The 21,425-nt window shown below is 36.1% G+C and overlaps 2 protein-coding genes across 5 annotated transcripts; both read left to right on the top strand.

Annotated features, from left to right (window-relative positions):
* The first annotated feature begins 1,247 nt into the window (after positions 1-1,247).
* LOC119782023 (NEDD8-activating enzyme E1 catalytic subunit) lies at positions 1,248-8,192 on the top strand. Of its 3 annotated transcripts, none has more exons than XM_038282750.1 (18): positions 1,248-1,367; positions 1,459-1,497; positions 2,551-2,674; positions 2,756-2,836; positions 2,928-3,010; positions 3,352-3,432; positions 3,536-3,579; positions 3,661-3,725; positions 3,851-4,006; positions 5,448-5,550; positions 5,650-5,760; positions 5,876-5,929; positions 7,047-7,083; positions 7,162-7,243; positions 7,341-7,441; positions 7,526-7,589; positions 7,665-7,719; positions 7,828-8,192. In XM_038282750.1, exons 1-18 carry the CDS (start codon positions 1,348-1,350, stop codon positions 7,914-7,916), a joined length of 1,389 nt encoding a protein of 462 aa, XP_038138678.1. In that variant the 5' UTR covers positions 1,248-1,347; the 3' UTR covers positions 7,917-8,192. The 3 variants fall into 3 exon arrangements, with proteins under 3 accessions (XP_038138678.1, XP_038138679.1, XP_038138680.1); XM_038282751.1 differs by having other exon boundaries at positions 1,271-1,367; positions 1,459-1,521; XM_038282752.1 differs by having other exon boundaries at positions 1,271-1,367; positions 1,459-1,553.
* A 1,839-nt stretch (positions 8,193-10,031) lies between these two features.
* Positions 10,032-20,979, top strand: LOC119782025 (chemokine-like protein TAFA-2). Of its 2 annotated transcripts, XM_038282754.1 has the most exons (6): positions 10,032-10,424; positions 11,050-11,166; positions 12,853-13,008; positions 13,245-13,369; positions 13,571-13,661; positions 19,377-20,979. In XM_038282754.1, exons 1-6 carry the CDS (start codon positions 10,397-10,399, stop codon positions 19,415-19,417), a joined length of 558 nt encoding a protein of 185 aa, XP_038138682.1. In that variant the 5' UTR covers positions 10,032-10,396; the 3' UTR covers positions 19,418-20,979. The 2 variants fall into 2 exon arrangements, with proteins under 2 accessions (XP_038138682.1, XP_038138683.1); XM_038282755.1 differs by lacking the exon at positions 13,571-13,661 and having other exon boundaries at positions 10,040-10,424; positions 19,377-19,460.
* Positions 20,980-21,425: the final 446 nt, after the last annotated feature.

Raw genomic sequence — 21,425 nt, 5'->3', positions numbered from 1 at the left:
AATTACATTTAACGAGAAACAAAAACCAACATATTATTTTTTTCTTACAAAGAAAGGAAATAACGTTATGATAACGGAATTTTACTTTTACTCCGGTCCCATTTGCTCCATATAAATAAACGTGTCACAAAAATGTATCAATTTTACCGTTCTTTACATGCAAAAGCGCATGAAAACATGTCACCATATAAATCTAATTGTTGTTTCATGTATATTATGCAGCTCAGTAAGATTTAATCTGGAAAAATAATGATTTACAGCATCCTGGTGCCATGTGTATTTTAAAGGCAAATGAAAAGCAACAGCGTTATATTTTCTGGATTAGACCCCAAAGTACGGAAGCTCCAGTCGAATATTTTCCAACTTCCGTCAATATTCTTCTTCTTCTTCTTTTCTATCATGGTGGATCGCAAGCAACTTTAAGGTGCATACCGCCACCTACTGTATATGAGTGTGTAGCAACATTACTTTACATCAAATTCTATTTTTTAATTTTGTATTTTGTAGATGAATGAATAATGCTTTCCTTAATCTGTGAATATCCTATATATTTCCTTAATTTCCCAATATTTCTTTAAGACTCCATTCTTGGCCTGCCCTTCCAACCATCCTTGTCAATTTCTCCCTTTCATGTTCATAAGTTTTACAGTTAATCAGTACGTCTTACATTTTCTTTTTCTCGACATCCTTCACATTTATCATTATTTTTCCTGCCTATTAAATATAAAATTTCATTTAAATAGGTATGACCCACTCTTAATCTGATGATTATTACTTCTTCCCTTCAGTTTCTCTCATTAATGATTCTATTTAATACTGATTTTTGTACCTTATATAATCCTCTTCCTTTCTTATCTTCATTTAATCTCTTTTGCCAAATTATTTACCTTCCCTTTTCCCAAAAGGAATTGTAATTGTTATTGTTCCCTCTGAAGCCCTTTTTGCTAATATATCTGCTTTTTCACTGCCTTTTGCACCTTCATGGTCTGGAACCCAACATAACCAAATATCAATACCACCCCTATATAATCTAAATAGACTGTGCTTGATTTCTAATACTAAATATTTTCTATCATTTCGGTCTCCCTGAATACTTTCTAAAACTGCTTTGGAATCTGTACATACCACCACCCTGTCTGTCTAACCTCCTCTACCCATTGTAAGCTTAGTATAATTGCCACAGACCATCAATATATTTCAGTTCATTTTCTCAATATATAACAACAGTAAAGCGCAGGAAGCAACAGTACCCTCTAGTGTCATAAAGTGTGAACTGCAGCGCGCTGCGCAGCTTTGACGCCCCTGAACACCGCGCAGCCTGAATCGAGGACATGGGACCTTGAAAGTATGGCGGATGCCGAGGAGCCGTAAGTCTCAATGAGCAATAAATATGAATTTATCATCGACATAAAACAGACATATTCGCATAAATACCCCTTTTTACCGTCTCATTTCCAGGGAGAAGAAAAGAAGGCGATTTGAGGACCTGACTGAGAAGTTAGTGACGAATGCTAAATAAAGGTCTCTGACTGGCGGCAGGTTTGCGTTGCACTGTGAGCAGCGACTGCTAGGCCAGCAGACATGGAAACATAAAACATGTTGGCTAAGAGCTGCAGCTTCGCTAACGTTATTAGCTAGTAGAGCTAATAACTGCTTGGCAGATCTGCAAGTGCTTCTTAGCTGCAAGCATGCTATGAGGATGTTTTCAAAACAGCACCATTAGCCTACTGAGATTAAATGCTAATTATTAACTAGGCCCTTTTCTCCCATGTTTATACTGCTTGATTACTAGATTTCTATTTTTTGTTATTAAAGGATGCAGGTGGTTTACTGAAGTTCAACATCTAAATGATGTTCCTGCAATTTAACCCCTTCCACTGAATTTCCCTAGTCATTTATTAGGTGGATTTTCTTGCAGTTCTTATTGTAGAAACATCATTTTCTTTGTGGCCAGTTTGATGCAAAGTGCTGATTTCAGCCTTGATGCTTCAGCAGAAGGGGTTTAGATCCTGCTCCTCTTTAATGCACTGATTCTGCTCCTTCATTTACATCTAAATGACAAAATAGTATCAGCCATCCTTTTCTGATCATTTTTTTAACTATTAGTCAGTCAAAATCATGTAAATATTTTTTTTCCATTTACTTTAATCAGCTTAATGATTAGTATTTTGTCTGATCAGTCCTCTAACTAGAGTAGATGTAAATTGAAACCAATCAAGATTTCTCTAAGTCTTTTAAACCTTTGGCTGTAAATTGGAGAATTTTTCCAAAAAATTACAGCAAGTATTTTGTAGATTAATTAAAATTCTGGCCGAAGCCTTCCTGTGTTTGGTTTGCTTGTCATCTGCATGTATGCATGTTTTTTTTCCCCATATAGATTTGGTGTCTAAAAACTGCACGGACTGATCCACTTACCCTTTAGGTGCAAGTTTATGCATGCATGCATGTATGTAATGGAGATTTGATCGGTAACAGCCCACTGATCTCTAAAGTTAGTTACCCTCCTTTAAGGAGTAAGAAATTATTGTTTTTGCTGTGTTTTGCATCCAGAATGGCTGTTGACAGTGGACACGGAGATAGCGGCTGCGACTGGGAGGGTCGCTGGAATCATGTGAAGAAGTTTTTGGAGAGGCCGGGTCCCTTCACCCATCCTGACTTTGAGCCTAGCACCGAGGTAATCATAGTGAAAATGTGTGGAAATGCTCACAAATGTTCAGACATACCAAGCTTTATGTACAACTTTGTTTCAAATCAGTCTCTGCAGTTTTTATTGGAGACTTGTAAGATTCTGGTCATTGGTGCAGGAGGACTTGGATGTGAACTTCTTAAAAATCTGGTAAGTAAATAGCTTTTATCTTTCCAATAATGACATGTTCTGTCTGGACCTTTTCAGATATATTGTTATATGAAAGGGCTTTTCTTTATAGGCTCTGTCAGGGTTTCGCCTTATTCATGTGGTAGACATGGATACCATTGATGTGTCAAATCTCAACAGGCAATTTCTTTTCAGGTTGGTTTTACCTCTATATTTAAAAAAAACAGTTAAAAGTCATTCTTAACCTTAACAGCAGAACAGAATAAAATAAAAAGAACTGTACTGCAAAACATTTGTATTTCTTTTAGGTTTTCCAATGAAATGCATGCATTTTAGTGGAAACGTAAAGATTTCCTAACCATTTTCAAGACATTTGATTTAGATATCTATTAGGTCTGGATCAGTATTTTAAAAAGAACACATAATATGTAAAAAATATTTGCTCCCTCCCTCACTAGGTTGCTTTCTGAACAAAATGGTTTATCCAGTTTGCCCCATGTTGCATTAATAAGATGTTAACGTTCTGTTATGTGAAGGCCCAAAGACGTTGGAAGACCAAAGGCACATGTGGCTGCTGATTTCATCAACAGTCGTATCGCAGGGTGTAAAGTCGTCCCGTATCCTTCACCCGTCATCCCTAAAGATAAAACCACTTAATGTTTATTTAATTATGTGCTCCTTGCTTGTATGTTACTGTTTTTCCTTAGCGATGGCACGCAGTCACTTTAAAAAGATTCAAGACTTTAATGATTCCTTCTACAGGCGTAAGTGAATTTATGTCTCATAATCTTAGCAGATCATTTTCATAAGTAAGTGGTTTCATTTTGAGCTGTTTGTCTTTGCAGAGTTTCACATCATTGTCTGTGGACTTGACTCCATTATTGCAAGACGCTGGATAAATGGAATGCTGGTGGGATATAAGTGGAAGAGAGAATAAAATACGTCTCTTTTTTTATTTTTATTTTTTACATTAGCTGCTGTTCTTTGTGAAGAGATTTAGCTTACCATGTTTGGTGATTACTTGTGGATCTCTAGATATCGCTCTTGAGCTATGATGAAGGAGTCCTGGATCCTAGCTCCATCATCCCCCTCATTGATGGGGGGACAGAGGGCTTTAAAGGAAATGCCCGCGTCATCCTGCCTGGCATGACGGCCTGTATTGATTGCACTCTGGAGCTTTACCCACCACAGGTAAACCACTCAGTGTTCCCCTTCTAGCTTCACTTTATACATCTTCTTTGAAAAGCCTTTTGATCTGCTTTGAGAATAAGCCCATTCCCAAAAATGATTGGCCTGATAAGTAAAGGTGTCTAAAAAGCTTTAAAATAAGTTCATCAACATAATCCCACACTGAAAAATGAAGGCCATTTTAAAAACTGAGATTTTAGGACTTTTACTTAATAGGAATTTTTTTATAAAATAAACATACTTAAATAAGCTCATGCACTATACAGGGTTTTTCTGGGATTTTTAGGCATGAAGGAGAAGCACAGGGGGTCGGTTTGCACAGACGTGCGAAAAGTGCAGAAAAGTTATTAATGCGACAGTGCTATGCTGTCTCCATTTTCAACCATTTAGCACTTTAGATTATTATTAGATCATTATTATAATTAAAATGTTGTTGATTATTGAGGCTTTATGATTATGTGACACATTCAGCTTTACAACCATAACCACCAGCAGGCATGTCTTTATTTTCCTGTATGTAATTAGAGGCAAAATAATTTCTAGAGTCACAATTTCATGAAAAAAAAAACAAAAAAAAAAAAAACATATTTGATACTATTGCTGAAAATAGAGATGGAAATATGCATTACTATTAAAACCTATTTTTGGACGCATTTTTTCAGCAATAATACATACATTGATTGTGCAATACATTGAGCATGGATAATTCATCCAACTGGACAAATATGTCATAAAAATGCAAAGTGATAACTCCTGCCACACGAAAATGTAGAATAAAGTAATATTACTCACACTTGATATTTTGATGATATTAGCAATTAATATATGTAGTACATCTAGTATCTGTTAGAAACTAGTTTCCTATGATGTTTTTTGCATGTTTATTGCCTCTGTTTAAATCATTTTACTTTTTAGTTGTTTCTTTTCTAATTACTTTGTCTTCCTGTCTTTGGGGGAGGGGCTTAGCTTGATATAAAAAAAATGTTAGTAAAACTAATGTTGGTAAAAAATCTTCCTACTCTTTAGTGAAATGAAAAAGTAAATATAGTATAAAGGGGTTTGTAAGATTTTCTACTGCAGTGAACAGATTAATTTACCAGCTGCAATTAGTGAGGAGAATTCTATTGGCAGAATTTAGTTACTGTTCGGTTTTTACTAATTAAGAAGAATCTGGACAGCCCAGGTACTGCTTTCGTTTCAATAAAAATTCAAAGATTGTGAACTTTAAAGTTTAAATATAAATGTGTCATTACTTTCAGACTGAGGAGAAATGTCTAGTGTAAAGTGAGGCGGGCCTGCTGTAGGTTTTCGTCCAAATAAAAGTTTAAAGAAACAAATCAGAAGAGGAAAATTTTGGAAAAAAAACATTATCTTGCGAAACGAAACAAAAAAAACATGACCCTCAACTTCCTGCAATGAATTGTGTTCACTTTTTCATGCTTAGATAAATTTCCCCATGTGTACGATTGCATCCATGCCGAGGCTACCTGAACACTGCATTGAATACGTCAGAATCTTACAGTGGCCCAAAGATGGACCTTTTGGAGGTTTGCTGACATACTTCTACAATTTCAAAGATTTCATGATGCTATGAAAATGACTGAGTTGGTATAAACGTTTCCACCCTTGGCTTTGTTCTAAACTAGACACGAGTTTAGACGGAGACAATCCAGAACACATCCAGTGGGTGTTTGAGAGATCACAGGAAAGGGCAGCAGAGTTTAGCATCACAGGAGTTACCTACAGACTCACGCAAGGTGAAGATGGGAATTATAACACCTTAAATCCTACAGTGCTAATTTGCCGTATCACCTCTTCTTATTTTTGTCGGAGCTGATGGAATTAAACTCACAGGGGGTTCTTGTGTTGCAGGAGTTGTGAAGAGGATTATTCCTGCTGTGGCATCAACTAACGCTGTAATCGCTGGTATGAAACTTCAGTTTTTAAAGCTACTATGTGCAACAGTGTTTAGGACATTATTGATAATGGATCCAGCCTTTTAGGAAATAATTACCATGCCTATCGGTCTAACTTTGTGTTTGCAGTGACATTTTGAATTTAACAGCTTTGTCTTACATTTTTTTTGTTTTTTTCTTTAAGTTATAACTTTCTCAGTAACATATTGTCTTCAGACTACAAACAAATGCATCTTAATTCATCTGCAAACTGGTCTCTGTTGGAATAGTAAAGGAGAAACAGATTCATTTTTTTATTAGGACACAATCGTTGAGTGCTATCAGTTTCATTTCTCTGAGGTCTGGTTTTTTGGCTGGGTTTAGACGGTCAGAGATGTCCGTATCTTAAATGATTATATGTTTGTCATTATGAGCTATTAAGACAGTTTTCAAATTTTCTCTTAATTTTTACATTTGCATAGTTTACAGGACATTTTGTATAGCCTTCAATTTAAAGTGCATTTTTCCTTCTCACATGTGTTTCATCCCCATTTAGCAGTGATGCATCAGTGCATTAGGACTGATGATGGTTTTGAAGTGATGATGGCCTCATTAAAAATATAATCTTCCCGGCTCCTTTTTCTGGCCTTGTTACTGTCTGAATTGGTGTCTTTTCTAAAATGGATTGGCATGCTTCAGGAGATCCCGTCAGGTTACTGATTTATTTTTAAACAGGTATTAGCTGATCAGGTCCATAATTTTAAGTTTTAGACGAAAGAGAGGCTCCAAAAAAAGCAGCAAAGCAGGATAGATGAGGGAGCTTGAGGGAGGGGAAAAAAAGCGTCCGCCTTCACCAAGAGCAGGAAGGAAGATCATTTCATCGACTGATGATGAGTTCATCATCAGCTATCATCTTGGCATTAATATCCACTTTACTATTTTTCTAAAAAAAAAAAAAAAAAAAAAAAAGTTATTTGTGAGTTTATACTGTTTGTACTTTACAATGAAGTGGGGCATAATGTCTTTAAGGCTTTCATTAAATGCCCTGTTAAAACTTTCTGCCTAATGCTTTAATCTTTGTTATCAGGGGAAGGAAAATCAATTATATTCACCTTTTCTTTCAATAATCTTGGTTTTGCTCTTTACAGCTGCCTGTGCAACAGAGGTCTTTAAAATTGCTACAAGGTTTGTAATAGAAACGTCTTTCTTTCAAGGTTTTTCTCCCATTGCGGGTATGAATTATTGTCAGATCTGTCCTTTCAGTGCATATATTCCCTTGAATAACTACCTGGTCTTTAATGACGTGGATGGACTATACACCTACACCTTTGAAGCCGAAAGAAAGGTTTGTGTTTTTCTTTTTTTTTTTACTAACTGTAGCGTGCTCACAGTTTCCATGCAGAGAATAATGGTCATTATTTTAAAACATCTTTCTTTGACAGGAAAATTGTACAGCATGCAGTCAGGTACCTCAGGACCTCCAGTTCCCTCCCTCTGCCAAATTACAGGAGGTTTTAGAGTACCTGACGGAGACGGCCTCCTTGTGAGTTCTAAAAACTGAACCAATTGCTGATTTAAAGAAAAAATCTGATCACTTTTAACGATTAATCTATTTTTTTCCTCTCAGACAAATGAAATCACCTGCCATCACAACAACACTCGAAGGAAAGAACAAGACCTTGTATCTGCAGGTAACTGTCTAAAATGTAGACGGCAGCAACAAAATTTTAGTTTGTATTAAAACAGATTTTATATTATTATTGCAGTCTGTAAAATCCATTGAAGAACGAACAAGACCAAACCTCTGCAAAACTTTAAAAGGTATACAAATATATGTTTCTTTGTTGTTTATTATTATTATTATTTTTTATTTTTTTAATTTGCAATTAAATTATAATTACAGATTGTTTTTATTTTGCTCCAATGCAGAACTGGGCTTGTCAGATGGTCAGGAAATAGCTGTTGCTGATGTCACCACCCCCCAAACGGTTCTGTTCAAGCTCAACTTCACCGCTTAAGCAAAGAACAGATTAAACTACTATGATGCATCTGAAAGTGAACTGGATGTTTAATCATGGCTGTTGCAGTTGCACATTTGACATTAGGATGTAATTAAGGCGAGTAGGTTTTCAATTTGAAACATTTATTTTGTTGTTTGAACATGAAATCAGATGTTTTTGTAAAACTGTTTACTTCTATTTGTCATGTTTAGAGTCGGATTGTATCTATTGTCTGTCATTCGAATAATCATGTACGTAACCTCCATCCTAATAAAGTTTTATCATGAGAAATTGCTTTAGTTGTTTTTTTTCACCTATAATTCATACAGTTTTATTTATTCGAAAGTGTCCCTTTTTATGTTAAAATACCTCATTATGCTCTTGCATATTTTCACTCTTTCAATGCACAATAACTGACAATCTTAATTCATGTAAACTCAAGACATCTGCTGTCATTTATGCCTCTTAGTCTGACAGACGGCAACTGGAGCTTCTATCTGCATTTCTGCCACTCATATGTTATCAAGTTTAATCTATATATATTTTTAAAATGTGGGGCTTTAGCCTTCAGTTAGTACTGTTATGTCTAAAGCACATCTTAGGCCAAATATAGAATAATGGTATTTAAAGCAAGGGCAGATGCATAGGCCCATATCAACAGTATAGGTTGCCAGAATGCACTAAAACTGATCAGCTTCAGTTCAATTCAAAGTTCACAAAAATGTGATTTCCACTCATGCATAGCTTTTTATGAATAGGAAGATAATAAATACTAACTGAAATGAACTAAAATGCATCAAAATGCATAAATTCTAGAGTAACTGTGGTGTAGCACTGATTTTCACAATTATTGTAAAATAATATTAGAATATTTATTGAGGTAATTTTTTTTTCACTACCACAGAATAAAATGGCTGAAATTATAGGATAGATTTTCTTTCTAGAAATGTTCAGTGAGATAACATATGTCACCCATTTAATTAGTGTAAATAAGAATATTAAAATTCAAAAAGTCAAACTTGGTACAATGATATTTTGAGCATCAAATCCAGTCCCTGTGCTTTGGACTTGGATTCGATTAGCTTTCCACTCTTCCTCTGGACTCTTTAAGACCTCGATTTCCAGATAACTTGCAGCTCTGATTCTTACCCCTAGAAAGTTAATTTGGCATTCCCTTAAATAAAGAGGTGATTCCCTATTGTTTATGCACCTTTCTCTGAATCTAGATGAAAATACATTATTTCTCACAAATCTTCAGTTTTGGGAACTGAGAATTTGAGTGAAGTTTAGGATAAACTATAAATCATATCTCGGTCTTTTGTTTACATTTTATCACTGCTGCACTTTAAGGAATGGAAATGTCTTGAGAGCTGCACTAAACGAAATTTCCTTTTGTATGCAGCCTGTGTATAAAATGACAATAAATTTTGTCTAAGTCATGTTTATATTGTATGCTTCAGACAACAGAATGTAAGTCAGATCTCTTATTTGAATTTTACTTTATATATTATATTCACTCATATCATTCCAGCTGAGCAAATAGCTAGTTATCCATTCTTCTCTGCCTCATTCGTTTCATGACCTGTACATTGAATGAAAGGAAGCATAGAAAGAAATAAACAGTCATTTTTTGGGTCAAATATGTGTTTGGAGTTTTTTTTTAAAGGCCACCAGCACAAACAGCTTTAAAACATTAATCCTCAACATCTGTCAACCTGTCCACAATTTTAAGTGGATATGTAAAAAAGCAGTTCATGCAAAGCATAATTAAATATACAAAGGAAATGTATTTTTGTGTAAATCAGAAAAATAAAACGCTGTCTGCACATTTATAGTCAATCTTTATTTCCAGTGGTCTTTCACTGAGGAATAAGCATGATCCTTTTTTATTTCTTGACTTAATAGTATAACTTTATTTTATAGTTTATGCTTATACATTTTTTTAACTAATTAAAATTTGAATTAATTTCAAATAATAAATAACAAAAATGAGACGGATGTTGAGTTAAATAAAAAGGGGTTAGTCTGCATGGCTAGTGTGCATGTCAACACTTCCTATAAGCTTCTTAAGGCACTAATGAAAGTGGTTGCTTATTGTCCAGAAGACAGATGGTTTCTATCTTGATTAAGTTTTAATTTTCCCCTTGGATGGAACTGACAGACTTTTCTGCTTCTGTCATAAACAAGCGTCTTTCTTTCATTGCTTCCCGTCTAAATGCTACCTCCAGGGTGACTCCTGGGACCAGAGCGGATCTGTGAGAGTGCTATTTTTTTTCTCTCCTGAGCTGACTTTTTGATTCTGTCAGCTGCTCTTTGTTTCGGAAAAGGCTGGAGCACCTTTGATTATTTATTTACATCATACTATTTGATATTCTTCAACTTTAAGGGATAATACCACATAAATGGAGATAAGTATTAATGCAACCTTGTTTTTCTCCTGAACCGTGCTCTTGATTTTTACATAGGCAGACTGATGGGAACTCCTGAAAAGCCTTACCATGCATATAAATAAGAGACAAGGCTCAAGTAAGTAAAAAGCAATGAGTATCGGCACTATTAAAATATAGATATACAGGAGATTATATATGGAGTTTTTAAACCTCAGTAACACAGTTGCACTAATCTATGTTTGTTTGCCAAAAGGAAAAAACATAGAAATATTCCTGTTTCTACAAACTGTATGCCACTGATAATGTCCATAAACACAATGTTTATTTAACTTGTGAGTTTTAAGGGATTACAGCATTACTTGATAATTGTGAGAGAAATTAGGGTTACAGGTAATAAGTAATAAATAAAACTGCCTCAAGGAAACCTACACTCTCTGATTTTTTTCACATCATGCTCCATTTTTTGTGTGACTCATCTGGAATATAATTTTATATAAAACAGCTACGACTGCAAAGATCTACACAGCTGAAAGGAAAGTATGACTCAGAAATGACTTTAGGTCTGGGTCTTGTCATCTTCAAATCTACTCTCTAATTGTTTTTTTTTGTGTTGTTGTTGTACAATCTAATGCTCTCACATCTAGGTGGAATGGTATTGGAGGCATATCATTTCCAGGGGAAATACAGCTTTATGCATATAGTTCAGATCTGCTTGTTTAATTTAACAATTGTGAATAAATATTTATTTGTCTTCTGTGTAGGTAATATGAAGACGATCAAATTGAAACAATTACTCTCGGGGTTCATTTTGCTCGGTGTAGTAAACCTAAGCATCCAGCAAGTGTCCAGTGGCAACCAAAGCTCTCGAGGACCGAGAAGTAAGCATCAGCCCCTCTCAGACCACTCATACACCCAGTGGGACTCATTAGTTCTCCTGGTCAAAGGCCTGCTGACTTGAAGCAGAGCTCAATTGAAGCAAAAACATCTTCAGACCTGTAAAACATCTTTTATGAGGCCAAAAGTTACAACATGTCAAATACATACAGATAATGAGATTACTGCTAATACTGTGCAGTTGAATCTCAATGTGTTTAAAATATCATGAAAATGTTTACTCATTTTTTTTTTAGTCCCTGCAGGCTTCCTCTATTTTATTTTAAAAAATGTATCTGTTGAAAAGCAATGGCTGACTTTCAGTTGTCCATTTTTATTTTTTTATTGCTTTTGTCAGATTCAAGTTATTTCTGTGAACAGTGATTTCTTTGAAACACACACACACATATAGGTATACAAATATATATATATGTGTATGTATTCTTCATGTATCCTATTCACTCAGTTACAATTTTAGAATAGACTGATATATCAGACCCATTAAAAACTCGTTTTATGACAGATATGTGGGTTTTATAAAGAAGTACATTTGTTACCTGCTCAAAGGCTATTCTTTTCAAAGAGTACATTATTTAAGACAATTTAACCTGTACTTAAACTGCATTTTCTAATTAATCAAAGTTCACCATAAAATTAGGATTTACGTTCTGAAATATATATATATTTTAAATGTTTAGATTGACTGATCTTTATTGTAATATCCAAAATGACAACGTTTGCCTGTTATTTAATGTCTGTGAATCGAAAGACATTTTTTTGACCTAACTGGTATATGTTACTTAGGTGCCCTTTTTACGAAATACTTTTTAACTATAATTTGTTAAAGTTTTAACTTCTACTTAAGTTAAAGCATGCTGCTGAAGTAGTGGTGTCCTTACCTGAGTAAAATCTCTGTTGTCCTCTGATTTCTGGTGATCACCTGCAGCATGTAGTCAAAATAAGAGCTGAAGTGTTACATTTTATTCCACTAGGTGGTGCTTAAGCTCTAACAATAACAAATCAAATTAAATCAAATCAAATTTATTTGTATAGCCCTTTACAATAGCCAAATGGTACCCAAAGTGCTTTACAACAAAGCCATAAAACAATACATAACACATACATATGTGTTATGTATTGTACACATACATAAAACATAGAGATACAATTAAAAGTGCTGTAGTGGTGCAGCGCTTCAGGACATTAAAAGCCTTCCAGAGGTGCATAGAAAGGAGCACACAGAAAGAGGACATCTAAGAGACAGCATTATCCTAGTCAGAATTAAATGCTAATTTAAAAAAGTGGGTTTTAAGCTTTTTTTTTTTTTTTTTTTTAAGTCTGAGATCAGTAGTGGTGCGGTATAACAAGAGCTCCAAGTAATTGATACATTGTTTTCTTACTGGCTAATGAAAATAATGTTATTTGTTTATCATTTTTAGAAATCATCACTGATTAAAGATAGGACAGTGTTCATATCTACTGAGACAAAAGGAAGTTTTTCAAGTGAAAGGCTAGATGGGATCTCTGATGACTGTTGGATGGGCACACAAAAAACAAAAGCTTTAAACAATTACTACAGGAGTTTTTTTTTTTTTTTTTTTTTTTACCATTTTCCCTTTAGTGGTGCCACTGTTGCAATAGTGAATGTTTGATCCTGTGCTAATTCTTTTCCATTGTGCATTTCTTCTCAGGATCATCACAGGAGAGGACAGGGATTTGTGAAGTGGTTACTGCTCATCGCTGCTGCAATAAAAACAAGATTGAAGAGCGCTCTCAAACAGTCAAGTGTTCTTGCTTCCCAGGACAGGTAGCTGGGACAACAAGGGCACTGCCCTCTTGTGTTGAAGGTAAAGTTACAGAAAACACCTCGTCTCTTAAAGAATAAATATTTTGTTATGACATGAAAGTACCATCTGTCAAAGTTAGGTCACATTCACCAAAGGTGGCTGATTCCAAGGCTTTTAAAGCCCAAAGAAGCATGACATCTGATTGGGATATTTTTTATTTTTTCAAACAACTCATCTTTTATTTTTTTTGGAAGCTTGAATTGGAAAAGTGACCTTCTGCTCTTTTTTCCCTTTAGCTTCCATTGTGCGTCAGAAATGGTGGTGTAAAATGGAGCCCTGTCTGCAGGGGGAGGAGTGTCGAGTTCTCCCTGACCTCACTGGTTGGTCATGCATCTCAGGGAACAAAGTGAAGACCACAAAGGTGAGGAGGGGCCCAGCATTAGTCTGAGTCACAGTTCGATTCATCCATCCATCCAGCTGTTAGTGTTACCCGCTAGATTCCTCAGAAGGTTGTGGAGGTGCTGGGGCATATCGTGGCTGACAGTGGGCAAGAGCTGAAGCACACCTTGAATAGTTTGCCAATCCAAAATAGCCATTCAATTCAAGTTTATTTTTATTGCAGCGATACGATAGCCATCCAGATTGTCTCAAGACGCAACACAGAAGTCTCTGCCCAAGCTCCCTGGAGCGTGCACTGAGGAAAAGAAATCAAGGGAAAGACACACACACACACAAAAAATCTGCCTTTTAACAGGAGGAAACCTTGAATGCTGCCAAGCTTTTTACAGATGGGATAGCGGGTGGAGGACTGATATGCATGAAGTGAGCCAGATATCCATGCAAACGGAAAAGAAAAAAAGTGACAGAAGAAGGAGATAGAGGGAGAGATCAAAAAGGCAAACCCATTTATTCATACCAACGTCACATTGGAGTTAGCCAAACTATTGTCTGCATACATGATCAATTCTGATGTTGCATTGCATTTACAAGAATGAAAATGGATAAAACTGGGAGAGCCAGCATCCAGAGTATTAATTATGGAACAGCTGAGTGGGCATACAGTGTGCTTATGAGGTTACTGTTGGAAGGATAAACAGAGCAATGAGGCAGATAACTGTGTCACAGATGACAGTCATTTACATTAGGGGTCGGTATGTGGGCACACTATAGAACAGATCTCATTAGCGAAATGGAAAGAAATGGAAAAACAGCCGTACACAATACAAAACAGGGAATATCATTACATTTCAGTATTTTATAGAAAAATACCTCTTTTTGTTGACTTATTTTATATGTCTTAAAACTTCATTTTGATGGATTCCACAATAAAGTGCAAGAACGGCTCCATTGGCTGTATCTAACCTCTTTCTCTTGCCAGATTTAGTGCGCTCAGAAAACCTAATTCTATAAGCTGGTGAATGATGGGGCCAAGAGGACAAACAGGAAATAAGCTGTGAACTAATTCAGCACACTAAAACCCATGTAATTAAATCTGACGGCCAAAGGAAAACCCCACCGCTTTTAGAAATGCGCTGTCTGTGAAGTTGGCTTTTTGTTGAACTGTTTTTTATACATTATTCATGGCAGGGGGGAATCATTTTACAGTGAAAGTGGGGCAGGTAGGCAACGGAAGCATGCCGAAAAAGATCAATGAACTCAGTACAGCCACAACACTGTAATCTTTAACAAAGGAAAAGCAGAACAGGATTCAGTTGTCTTTTACTGAAGGAAGGAGGATAACCTTTGGCTTAGAACAATTCATCCAAAAATATTCAGAAATCATAAGTGAAAAGAAAAAAAAAAAAGGAAAAATACATTAAACACAAATCCTACACCGTATAAAAAAAACCCCAAAGAAAATAAATCAAGGAGAACTTTGTGCCATAAAACATTTCCTTCTGCCTTACTCTGATGACAGGAAAAAAAAAAAAAAAAAAAAATCACTGTTACTTTAGAGAAAATGGTTTCACACCAAACCAATAGCCAATCAGTCTGATTTCTGGAGAGGATCACCCCGAAGTGGAACCAAACCAGGGAATAGAGGATGTGACTTAAGAGCAGGGCTTATACATAGAATTAAAAAGAAGAGAAAAAAAAGAAGAGAAAAAAGATATATAGAGAATGCACCCTAAAGCTGCTTCTGTGTTATCAATTTCCTTTTAAGGAAAAGCTGTATGATAACATATTTTTTTGGTTATGTTTATTTAGTTTCTTTTTCTAGTGAAGTATTAGGGGAATTTTGACCAAAGTTACAGAGGTCTTCATTGCAAAGGAGTGCCTATAAGGAGGCAATAAGTGAAAGGTTAGAATAAAGGTGTGATTAAGCAAAAAATGAAAAAGACTTTGGTATAGAGTTCATACTGCTGTGGGCCAACAATTTTTAACATTACTTTAAGGATAAAACATTTAATTTGGCTTGAATTCATACTTTGCAATGACTTCTTCTGCACTACAAATAAAAAGGATCATATTCAGGACAAAGTTATGGCAAATATCTGAAATCATGCAGTGAAACTAGTTGCAATTAAAGGTGGAGATAATGATGGTGGCTGAGGTCAGCTTTGATAGTCAAACTCAAGTATTTTGCAATGGGGTTGCTTTTTAGTTAGCAACACCCGCAGTAACCTTTCTTGCAGTATTTTTAAGCTTCTGCGGGATGTTCCCTGTGTAATCTGGCTTGTTTTGTGTTTATCACTGATCAAAAATAATGCAAACCTGGCCTGCCAAGCCACAGAGGGATGAGATGGGGAAGGAGCACCTCCAACTCAGATCTGTAAGGGTGATAACACCCTATAAAAGCAATTTAATCGCTTGATAACAGGCCAAGCAAATACACTATATTGCCAAAAGTATTTGCTCACCCATCCAAATTATTGGAATCAGGTGTTCCAATCACTTCCATGGCCACAGGTGTATAAATTCAAGCACCTAGGCATGCAGACTGTTTTTACAAACATTTGTGAAAGAATGGGTCGCTCTCAGGAGCTCAGTGAATTCCAGCGTGGAACTGTGATAGGATGCCACCTGTGCAACAAATCCAGTCGTGAAATTTCCTCGCTCCTAAATATTCCACAGTCAACTGTCAGCTGTATTATAAGAAAATGGAAGTGTTTGGGAACGACAGCAACTCAGCCACGAAGTGGTAGGCCACGTAAACTGACGGAGCGGGGTCAGCGGATGCTGACGCGCATAGTGCGAAGAGGTCGCCAACTTTCTGCAGAGTCAATCACTACAGACCTCCAAACTTCATGTGGCCTTCAGATTAGCTCAAGAACAGTGCGCAGAGAGCTTCAAGGAATGGGTTTCCATGGTCGAGCAGCTGCATCCAAGCCATACATCACCAAGTGCAATGCAAAGCGTCGGATGCGGTGGTGTAAAGCACGCCGCCACTGGACTCTAGAGCAGTGGAGACGCGTTCTCTGGAGTGACGAATCGCGCTTCTCCATCTGGCAATCTGATGGACGGGTCTGGGTTTGGCGGTTGCCAGGAGAACGGTACTTGTCTGACTGCATTGTGCCAAGTGTAAAGTTTGGTGGAGGGGGGATTATGGTGGGGGGTTGTTTTTCAGGAGCTGGGCTTGGCCCCTTAGTTCCAGTGAAAGGAACTCTGAATGCTTCAGCATACCAAGACATTTTGGACAATTCCATGCTCCCAACTTTGTGGGAACAGTTTGGAGCTGGCCCCTTCCGCTTCCAACATGACTGTGCACCAGTGCACAAAGCAAGGTCCATAAAGACATGGATGACAGAGTCTGGTGTGGATGAACTTGACTGGCCTGCACAGAGTCCTGACCTCAACCCGATAGAACACCTTTGGGATGAATTAGAGCGGAGACTGAGAGCCAGGCCTTCTCGTCCAACATCAGTGTGCGACCTCACAAATGCGCTTCTGGAAGAATGGTCAAAAATTCCCATAAACACACTCCTAAACCTTGTGGACAGCCTTCCCAGAAGAGTTGAAGCTGTTCTAGCTGCAAAGGGTGGACCGACGTCATATTGAACCCTATGGATTAGGAACGGGATGTCACTTAAGCTCATATGTGAGTCAAGGCAGGTGAGCAAATACTTTTGGCAATATAGTGTATCTCGCCTCTTTTTCATAGGGGTTGATTGATGATAATACTGAGCCAGCCTGACTTCTTTCTTTTTTTCATTTTGCCAAAGCTCGTTTTGTAATGGAGACTTTATACTTTACTCACCAAACTTCAGTAAATTGAGATCAGGTAAAAACTTGTAAATATAAAATATACACGGAAAACCTTTGAAAAGTAAAGGCAAAGAGGAAACCATGTGAACAGGGAATTTTCTTATGACCACAATCGATTCCATTTTTCTTGAAAAACTTAGTTTGATTCATTGGAATGCTTTGGATAGATTTTCTCCAAAATAGATTTCTTCCTGGTTTGTTCCACTGTCTCTTGTTGAGTCCACTTCTAGCCACTGGCAATGTTTTATTAATAGTTTTTTGTTGAGCAAAACCAAAGAAATTTTCTGAGGGTTGTGGAAACCAGACACAGCTGAGAATCTAAAATGTTTGAGAGCAGTTTTTAAAAAAAAACAAATCAGATGTAGTTAGGAGACTTTCTGTTTATTTTAAGACAGAAGGAGTTTGGTTCCTTATAGAAGAACTGCCTTTTTTTTTTTTTTTTCATAAAACTTTTTGCACCAGAGGATTCTTTTAAGATTTATCTATGAGATGTTTAAAGTTAGTTCATGAACCTGTCTCTGTGTTGAGTCTCTGGCTACTATAAATGGAAAATCATAATATTTTGGGCTGGTGTATAGAGAAAAATAAGACAAAAAGTTCTGCTTTGAAATTTTCCAACAATCTAATTAAGCCCCCAATGAAAAATTCCCTAGCTCTTTTTTATAATCTCAATGTCAGTAAACACTCATAATCCAGTGTGACACTTTATCTACCAGTTCAAAGTATTTGTCCAGCAGTCCCTGCAAGCTGTTGTCGAAATATCAGCATCTTAACATCTAAATCCTTTTAAAAGTGTGTTATGAACTGCTTTACAATAAAGGACATAATTTAAGATCTTATTAACCAGTTAATTATTATTATATTTATAAACTGAACCATGTGAACTTAAGAGGGAATGTGTTTCCTAACATTTGCAAAATACATTTACAGATTTATTGCTAAGAATACTGAATAAAGCAGCTTTGAAGAGTGCATTGCTCTGCATGTGAAAAAAATAAACTTCTTAGCCAGAGATAGTTTAGCTTTTCAAGCCAGACCTCAAGTTTAAACCCAGTTTTATTATCTGGACAGGGAAAGATTTGGTACAAAGATAGAAATAGATTTATTTTGAATGTCTGAATAGGAATGATTTTAGTAGACAAATGTCACTAAAAACATTTTAATACTTCTTAAAATATTTCATTTCACTTTCCAGATTCCCTCATAAGTTGTGTTTGTGATATTTGAAGTGAATCACTAATAGAGTAGAACTTAAATTTTATTTTTCTTTACATTGTATGCATGTGATCTATTAAGCTTTAGCCAAAACAATAAAATGAAGTATAAAACATGAGTATTGTCACAATAGTGATTTCAGTCAAAATCTGTAGAAAAGCTTCTCTGTCCAATAGTCTTACAAGGATCACCATTGTAAGTTTTTTTTCATTCCTTCTTTATAAAGAGTTATCCATTTTTGATAGTTTCTGTTTTATTACATGGAGTCGTGCACTTACTGTCAAGGTTATGTTAAGGTTTTAGATGACCCAAATACAGAGATGATGAGGCAGAGATAAGTTTAGCTGATATATTTGAGGTTCCAGAGGCAACAAAGGCAAAAATCCAGGAACAAAATAAGAAACCAAAAAACCAGGGGACGCCAGGAATAAAGAACACACAGGGAGCAAACTGTGGAGCAACAGGAAACCTGCAATGAGAAAGATTGGTGTATATATGAGGAACAGAACAAATTAAGGGCTAATGAGCTGATGTGGGGCAGGTGTGGATAGAAGGGAGCTGGGGGGGGGCAGAGACAGGCACAAGGGGGAAACAGAAAGTAACTCAAGAATCACAATACTGCTTAAAATAACTAGAAAACAACTTCAGTGACACAAAATGAAAGAGAAACAGTTATCAGGAAAACAGAATGTAAATGTAAAATGTACACACAATTATTTGTCCACAAAGAGCAGGATCATTACACTTACTAGCATATGGATAAGTTTACCACCTATAACACATTATCTCTTGGTAGACTTCAGCTTCCATAGTTTATAGAAACTTGAGTCTAAGCTATGCTTTGATGATTGCTTGAAACTGGACATAGAAACCTGTGAATATCACACTAAAATAACCAACACATTTCAACACATTGAGCTTTCCTCTGTGTCAAAAAATACAAATCTATTTTCTCCTGAACAAAAAGTAAAGAAGCACTAACATTTTCCTTTGATATTTGTTTTTAGGTGGCACGGTAGCAAGACAGAAGCTTCTGGAAAAGAATTAAATTCTCACCTGACATGCTGGAGTCAACTTCAGACAAAGCAGAGGAAAAAAAATAACGGCTATTAAATTAAATACCTCTTGGCTTGGCATAAAAACTGCAGAAACTCACTATTTAATTTTCATGTTCTTTGAACAGTTTTATTTTGTGTTAATCCTCCATAGAGAACACTCTATTAAATTCAAGTAAAGATTAAATGATGAAGTTTTTTTTTTTTCCAATCCAAACAGCTTCTGCTAAAGTCTTTGTTTCTGTGCTTAAAATGCAGGGCACACTGTGATGCGCTCAATCAAGGTTTGGACCGAGCTGCTGGCAGACCCTTAAAAAGAGATTCTGTGGATTTTTCAGGTGGCAGAAAGTGAACCCAGTATGTGCCTCATGAGTCGCTGCTGCTTAAAGCAGCAGACCGCAAATACTAAGAAATTTATGATTACATGGTGTAGCAATTGTAGTCAGTGCTGTCCCTTACTCTTAGCTTCCTAACGAGGTCAGGTCCCTTTAGACTAGTCCTTACCTCAAAGAATCACTCTCACACATTCACATACTCAAGCACATGCATACAAAGGCAGTTTTTTACTCCAGTGGTCACAAGCCACCACCTGCAAGGATTTGATGGCATGCACACAAGCATGAAGTCCTGACGCAAAACAAGGACTGTTTGAAATGCTAATCATCAGTAGAAAGAAGCAGAAAAAAAAAAAGAAAAGTAGGTTCTTAACTGTAGACAGTCTTTACACCAAGCTGTTTTGTTTGTCTCTCTAAACTGAGAGCACCCATGGAGGAGATTCTTCTTATAGTAATGATTTAAAACACTGGCGTTTTCCTGCCTAGGAGCGAATCGTCGCCTCTAACAGAGCAGAATGTTTATTACCACTTAATCAGTTGTGCTTTTAATATGCATAATGCACATATTCCTCCTGGACTCATCCTGATTGCTTCTCTTTTATCTCTTGAAAAACCAAGCATTTTTACCTTCGTGAAAATATTTTTTTTCACCCTTTTTTAAATAGCACAAATTTAGCAGCTGCAAATCACTTCATTTTAGGCATCATGCTTGTATGAAGGCCACATGCTGCGGTGGCTGAAAGCACCTGAATTTTAAGCAGCTTTCTCAACATCACACAATTATCCATTATAATTGTCTCAGTTCAGACAAGATCTTTTTTCGGGCTATCAGATCATTCAAGAATTTTTGCAGGATTTGCTTTGTAAACATTGAAGTTAGAATTACTGTACCATTTGCTATTTGAAGAACTGTGAATGTTGATCATATTAATCATATAACTCCAGGATGGTGACCAAATGTTTGTGCCTACCCTAAAACAGGGAGGTGACTGAGTGTAAAGTACATTTTGCACGACAGAGTTTCTGTCAAATGTCACATAAAGGCTAAACTTGGCTAAAGCTTGAGGCACTGCTGAAGCATTTGGGTTAAAAGATGTTTGAACTGAGCTGAACATGTGTTTTGCTTATGTAGAAGGTATTTCAGTAAAGGTTGGCAAGTACATAAGTGAGTATGCCATTTATAATTATAAAATTCTTAATCTAAAAAAAATTAAACAAGAGTAGAAACATTATATATATATATAGACTCAGCCACATTAGTCATTACCAGAAAAAAAAACTTAAATATTGCATCCCAAGGGACAGATTTTAAACATGTTAAGTTAGAAGCCCATCTTTGACTGTTTAAATGAATCTAAATAGAAAAGATATGATATAGTTTAAAGGGACAGCAATGCATTTTTGACTTGATGACCTTCTTTAAGACTGTAATAATACAGAAAGGTCCATATACAGTGTCGCCAAAGGTATTTACATACTTTTACTTTACATTTTAAGTGATTAGACACATTTTAATATCAAACAAGTTAATCCACATATGCCATTTTTCTAATGATCATAAACCACATTAGGAAAAACGAGTTAAACAGAGCCTGACTGAAAACATGAAGCGTTTGATTTAAATTAAGAACTGGTAATATGTAATTATCATCTATTAGTCTTGAAA

This window comes from Cyprinodon tularosa, unplaced genomic scaffold (genome assembly GCF_016077235.1).
Source record: "Cyprinodon tularosa strain WSP-4 unplaced genomic scaffold, ASM1607723v1 ctg187, whole genome shotgun sequence".
Lineage (NCBI taxonomy): Eukaryota > Metazoa > Chordata > Actinopteri > Cyprinodontiformes > Cyprinodontidae > Cyprinodon > Cyprinodon tularosa.
Note: the sequence above shows the minus strand (reverse complement) of the source record. Positions and strands in the feature narration are given on the sequence as shown.